Here is a 6,319-nt window from a genome sequence, read left to right as displayed (position 1 = left end):
TTGACAACAACAATTTGTTTCAATGCCATTCTATGATTCTTTTGGGAATGGTTTTTCACTGACGTGTTTAATCAAAATAAGGTCAATTAAGGAATAAAGAGACCTCATGAATGCTGAAGTGCAACACTTGCTTTATTTCTATATTTCTCCTTTTGGAGATTTTCCAATACTATGAATTTTAATAAAGAATAATTCCCTAAAATGAATTCCATTATACACTTGTGATTCAGAAGAACACATTCATTATATGTCTTTCCACCTGACTCCAGAGAACACAACTGAGATGGAGATTTATTCTCACGCCACAGTGAATTCCACCTGCCTCCTCCTCATAAGGGATTTCCATGGGAAACTCCAGCTGAATATGAGGGAAAATTTCTTTATTGTGCAGGTGACCAAGTACTGGAAGCAGCTGCCCATGGAGGGTGTGGAATCTCCTTCCCTGGAGACGTTCCAAACCCTTCCCGAATGTGATCCCAGGTAACCTGCTCTGGGTCAGCCTGCTTGAGCAGAGAGTTGGATGAGATGATTTCCAGAGGTCCCCTCCCACACCAACCACCCTGTGAGTCTGGGATTCTGGGATTTCCCACAGGTGACATACCTGGGGTAGGTTCCCATTTCTTTGGTTGCTGTCCTCCCATTGCCAGAGATCCTGATTTTTGCCTTCATCTTTCATTTTCCACAAACTCATGGACAGCGGTGTGGGGGTGTCGGGTGTTCCGTGTTTGACTGGGATGGCAGAAGACTTGGGAATGTTGCCTGAAAGAGTTGAAGAAGACTCTGGGGTGGGGAGCTTGGAGTCCCACCAAGGTGTCCATCACCTTCACTCCTGTTCTCCCAGGAAGTGGCTCTTGGAGCAGACAAACACCTTCACAACCTTCTCCCCTCTCTGCTGTGCCCTCACCCCACACACGAGGGGTTCAGAGCGGTGGGAGCAGCACGTGCAGGTTGGCCAGCAGGATGTGCAGGTTGGCCAGCAGCACGTGCAGGTTGGCCAGCAGGACGTGCAGGTTGGCCAGCAGCACGTGCAGGTTGGCCAGCAGCACATGCAGGTTGGCCAGCAGGACGTGCAGGTTGACCAGCAGCACGTGCAGGTTGGCCAGCAGCATGTGCAGGTTGGCCAGCAGGATGTGCAGGTTGGCCAGCAGGCCGTGGCCGTGGCGGGGGATGTTCCAGCCGAAGCTGGTGCGTCAGTGCCGGGAAAGCAACGGGAACAGAGAAAAAGACTAAAACACAGATGTGAGAGCCACGGGTGCTGAAAGCCTTGTGGTCCTGGAGGGAGCCTGAACAGCGCCACGAGGATGAACACACGGGACACAGCAATGAGGCCAAGGTGGAGTGTGACCATGGCCAGAGGCACCGTGAGGTGCTGAGGGAGATGTGGGCACAGGCTGGGTGGGCGATGCCCATGTGTTCACAGTGGGTGTGCAGGATGACACTGTGCCCGCAGAACAGCAGCCACTTCAGCAGGAAAATAGGAAGATGATGCAGAAGCTCCTCAGTAAAGGCACCAGGCCAGTTTGGCCACGGCTACCGGGGTCAGCACGGCCCCCTGGCACAGCGGGGTCAGCACGGCCCCCTGGCACAGCGGGTGCAGACGGCAGTGAAGTGGTCAAAGGCTGTGGCCAGAGGGGTCACCGACCCCGCCGAGCAGGTGAGTGCAGGGAGAACATCTGGGTCAGGCAGGCATCAAAGGAAATTTCCTGGGCATGGAACCAGAACAGAGCCAGCACCTTGGGCACCGCTGTGGTGGAGAGTGCCAGGTCAGCCACGGCCAGCATGGGCAGGAGGAGGCTGGAGGCTCAGCAGGGAACAGCAGGGAACAGCAGGACACTGTTCCCCAGCAGGGCCACCAGGTACGTGGTGCAGAACGGGGTGGAGATCCAGACGTGCAGCTGCTCCATGCCCCGATCCCAACCAGGATGAACGTGGCTGGTCAGGCTGACCAGGGCCGTGTTCACCTGAAGGCAAAGGCAGAAGGCACTGCAGAAAGGGATTTTAGGTGCTCGAGCTCCTCCATGGGCTCCAAACCCCTGCTGTCACCTGCTCTGCTCTGTGAAGAGCCACAGCCAGAGGTACCAACCCAACTCACAGCCCCCATGCTCTGCACTGCCCTGCAGCCTGTCCTGGCACCCCCCCTGTGTAAACAGCAACGTCCACATTTTCTCCTCATTTCATTTTAATACAACATAAATGTGTTTTTCTTCCAAGTGCTTCCACTTCAAACAGAGTGACTGGAGACAGAATCAGCCAGATACTGTGATACTTCTGTGTTCTCTGAGCCCAGAGTAGAAGAAATCAAGCAATGAGAGAAGAAAGGTCAAGTGTTTGCAGGGATGCACAAGATGTTCTCAGACATCAGGAATGGGGACTTCTGAGGCTTCTGGACTCACACTTAGGGTAGAGAACAAAATCAGCTCCAAGTCTGAAGATGGCTGCAAGTTCCTTCCTTATCTCCGAAGTCTCTCCCTCCCCTGTGGGCTCTGGGACCCGGTTCAGTTTGCTTTTCAGTTCTTTTTCAGAGCAGAAATAAAATTTAACCAGGTACTTGGTAAGACCTTTGGGTCAGGGGAAAACCTGAGTGAGGTGGAATTCCCCCTCCAGCCAAAGGAAGGATGTGCTGCTGCCCTGGAGAGGCCTGAAGAGCCCCAGAGGCTGGGTCAGAGCCAGACTCACAAAAGTTGAAAAGAGATGCAAATGTTTTCAGCAACTTCTGCATTAGCAGTCAGGTCTTACATATCAAAACTCAAACCAGGAATTATCCATAATGCAGCCAAGAGGAGACAGTGATGTAAGTGCTGAAAAACACACCAAAAAAATTGACTCTGTGTGAGAAAGTAACTGTACCTTCAACAACAAATTGGATTCTCTGTTCACATTCAATTCCATGTCTACAACATCCTGAACCATGAAAGTCCAAGGAGCCTGATCCAGGGAAACACAACACGACAGTGGACTGTCTTTGAAAATAAAATTCATCAAAATAATAACTGATTCTATAATAATAATAATGAGAATATGGAAAATTATTGTATAACAATAACTACTATTCTCTAATAATAACAACCAATCCTGTAAATTATTTAAAACAGTTCAGTGTAAATATTGCATGAAACAAAAATAGATGTGGTGTATTAACAGACAAAATATTACCAGTGCTGGTAGCTGACAGCTGTGCTGCCATGCCAACAGCTCTGCCTCTCCAGCAACATGGGAATGCAAAACTGCAAAGAAACGTGGATCCAGTGGGAATCTCAGTGCACCGGGAGCTCTGCACCAAAGGATTCTCCTCAGCATTAGACCCCTTCTCCACGGTCTATCAGACCCCTTCCTGCATCATCCATTCTCACTATAAACTTCTGTTATTACAGTTTTTAATGCAGCTCTAAGGATGCAGATCCCACAGCTTCCCCGAGCAGCCCCTTGGATTCTTCTTCCCTAAGTTCTTTTAATTTCAATTTAAACTAAAAACAATTACCTGAAAAACCAACCCCCGTCCCTCCCGAGCTGCCCTGGTACGACGGGAAGCTCCGCAGAGAGCTGTGGGATCACTGCAGAAGGTTTTGGTGCTGCAGAGGGAGGGAGAGAGGCTGGAGCCCCCCCGCTGCATCCCCGGGGGCAGCCTCCCCCCACCCCAGGTAACCGGCCTTCAGGAGAGAGGTCGGGGAAACAAAACCAGGCTGGGGGAGAGAGGATTCCCGGGTTATTCCCAGTGATTCCCCTCTCAAGAGAAGGAAAATCGCAGACCCGTTTCCCTTGCATGGAGGGCAGTGGGGGGATGCCGGGGCTGAGCCAGGCGGGAGATCCACGCCGGCATCGCCCCCCGAGCATCTCCCTGTGCCTGCGGGGTCACTCCCGCCTGCTCCTGCTGCTCGGTCACCTCCAGCCCGCACCCCCAGCTCTCGGGACACCCCCAGCTCTCGGGACATCCCCAGCCCGCACCCCCAGCACCCGGGGACACCTCGTCCCCGTCGGAGCGCGTCGGATCTCAGCTGGATGTCTCCGCTCAGGAGGGAAGGCTTTTCCCCGGTTTGTTGTTAACAGGGAATTTGACAGATCTGCGCCAGGCTCTCAGCGTCCCAGAGATCCCTCGGGCCCCAAATCCACGGCACAAACACCGGCTCCCGACCTGGGGAGGGTTCCGGGCTGTGCTGAGGTGATACTGGAGCCGGAGCCGGGGTGGTGGGAGCGCTTGTACCTGCTCGGGACCCCCGAGGGCGGGGAGGCTCCGTGCCCTGCTCGGCAGCTCCAGCTGCCCTGGGGTGCCCTCCCAGTCCCCCAGAGAGGAGCTGAGCCCTGGGGGGCCCCTCACTCCCCAGCCCCACCCGGCCCCACACACGGGAGGTGCCGCTCGCTGCACTCTCGGTCCCCGGCGGCGGCTCCGTGAGAGCCCAGCAAGGGCACAGTGACCCCCCAGTGACACCCCTCCTGTCCTGGAGGCCCGCAGGCTCGGGAAGGCTCAGCCAAACTTTGGGAAAACAGGTGCGAGGAGTCCGACAAGCCCGTGTGACACGGACAGTGTCGAGAGGGAGGGCGAGCACGGGAGGAGATCACTGCTGCAAATAACTGAGCACACCCGCAGAAATAGCAATCCCTGACTGGAATAATTATTGTTATGCAGATCACTCTTGGTGATTAGTTCCCTAAAAGGAATTTGGAAGAGTTTCCCCACAGGAATGAGAGAGGAATCTGTGGGTCAGGCTCCTCTAAGGGATGGGAGGAAGAGTTTGGGGCTCTGGAGCCCTCCTTGGAAGTAGAGTGCCAGGGTGGCATCGCTGCCCATGGCAGGGAGGTGGAACTAGATGATCCTTAAAGTCCCTTCCAACCCAAACCCTTCCATGCTGTGATTCTATGAATGACTGGACCCCACCCCCGGGGCAGTGGGTGACCACCCCTCCCTGCAGCCCCCAGGGATCTCAACGTGGTTAATGTTGCAACACATCCACCTGCAGGAACAGTTTCCTGCAGGTTGGACCATTCCAGCACTAATCAACTCCAGGCAGCAGCAGCAGGGGAGTCACTCCAGCACCTGGAGAAACACAGGAAGGTTTTGACCATAATAAAAATAATAATTCCACAAGAGCAATGGGAAGCACAGCATCAAACACCCCTGAACCCCCGAGGCAAGAGTGCCACATGCTACTGCTTGGTCAGGGTTGCAGGTATTGCAGGAGTCATGGAAACATGGAATGGGTTGTTTGAGGGGACCCGAAAGCTCATCCAGTGCCACCCCTGCCATGGGCAGGGACACCTTCCAGCAGCCCAGGTTGCTCCAAGCCCCGTCCAACCTGGCCTTGGACACTTCCAGGGATCCAGGGGCAGCCACAGCTTCTCTGGGCAACCTGGGCCAGGGCCTCCCCACCCTCCCAGGGAAGGATTCCTCTTGACATCTGTTGGTTTAAAATCATTGTCCTGTGTCCTATCCCTCTCTGCCCATGTACAAAGTCACTCTCCACTTGGATTGCTAACCCAAATAAATCCCAAATACGAGGTGAGGCCTGGCTGTGTCATGCTTTGGGCTGGCACAGGGGTCCCAGAGAGCTGCAGGATTGCTGCCACAGTGGAATCACTGCTCCAGGCCCTGGAAAAGCTCAGTTGGTGTTCTCCAGGGGGATGCTGGGCAGATGATATCTGCTGTCCTGGCCAGGCTGGAAACACGTGCCTGGAACCATCCAACACTGCTGCCTCTGCCAGGGAAGGGGCCAGTGCCAGAGAACATGGGTGGGCACCAGAGCTCAGCCATTGTGTGAAGGAACAGATGGAAAGGTCCAGCCTTCAACTCGAAGGTTGGTTCCCAGCCAGCCTCATCCCTGGGGCCCAGGGAGAAGCATGACATGGGAATCACGAGCTCAGGGAACTCCAGGACCATTTCCACTTGAGACAACCACCACACCTACCTGTTTGCAGGCTGTCATGGCCAACCCCACTGCAGAGCCCCCAGGGACCCTCCCTCTCCACTCCAGACCCTGCTCCCCTCGTTCTCTGAACACCCCTGTCCTGCTGGCTTTGCTTTGGGGATGTCAAACACCCCGAACCTTCACATCCCAGCCAGCCCTTGGGGCGTTCTGGGGTTCTGCTGCCAGCCCTGCACCCCCACACCTGGGCTCCCCCTCTCCTCTCATGGGCTACCAGCAGTGTTGGATTTTGGCAGCATCCACACTGAATTCCCTGTTCCCAGAGCAGACACGCTCCAGCACCACCAGCAGAACAAATCTTCACCCAGCCGAGGAAAATTGGGTTTGTTTTGAAACAAAACCAAAAGGAGGTAAACATGTCTCAGCATCCCATGGTTCGTTTCTTGTTTGTGTGGTGCTTGGAA

The 6,319-nt window shown here is 54.5% G+C and overlaps 1 protein-coding gene across 1 annotated transcript; it reads right to left on the bottom strand.

The window, feature by feature from the left end:
• Nucleotides 1-920: 920 nt before the first annotated feature.
• Nucleotides 921-2,889, bottom strand: LOC116781968 (olfactory receptor 52B2-like). The gene is given in 9 exon segments (XM_032677871.1): nucleotides 921-1,181; nucleotides 1,183-1,276; nucleotides 1,278-1,368; nucleotides 1,371-1,478; nucleotides 1,481-1,530; nucleotides 1,574-1,658; nucleotides 1,661-1,794; nucleotides 1,861-1,961; nucleotides 2,848-2,889. Coding segments are annotated over 9 exon segments (966 nt in total).
• Between the last annotated feature and the right edge of the window lie 3,430 nt (nucleotides 2,890-6,319).

Source organism: Chiroxiphia lanceolata, chromosome 2, assembly GCF_009829145.1.
Source record: "Chiroxiphia lanceolata isolate bChiLan1 chromosome 2, bChiLan1.pri, whole genome shotgun sequence".
Lineage (NCBI taxonomy): Eukaryota > Metazoa > Chordata > Aves > Passeriformes > Pipridae > Chiroxiphia > Chiroxiphia lanceolata.
This window is presented reverse-complemented; position numbering and strand designations above follow the sequence as displayed.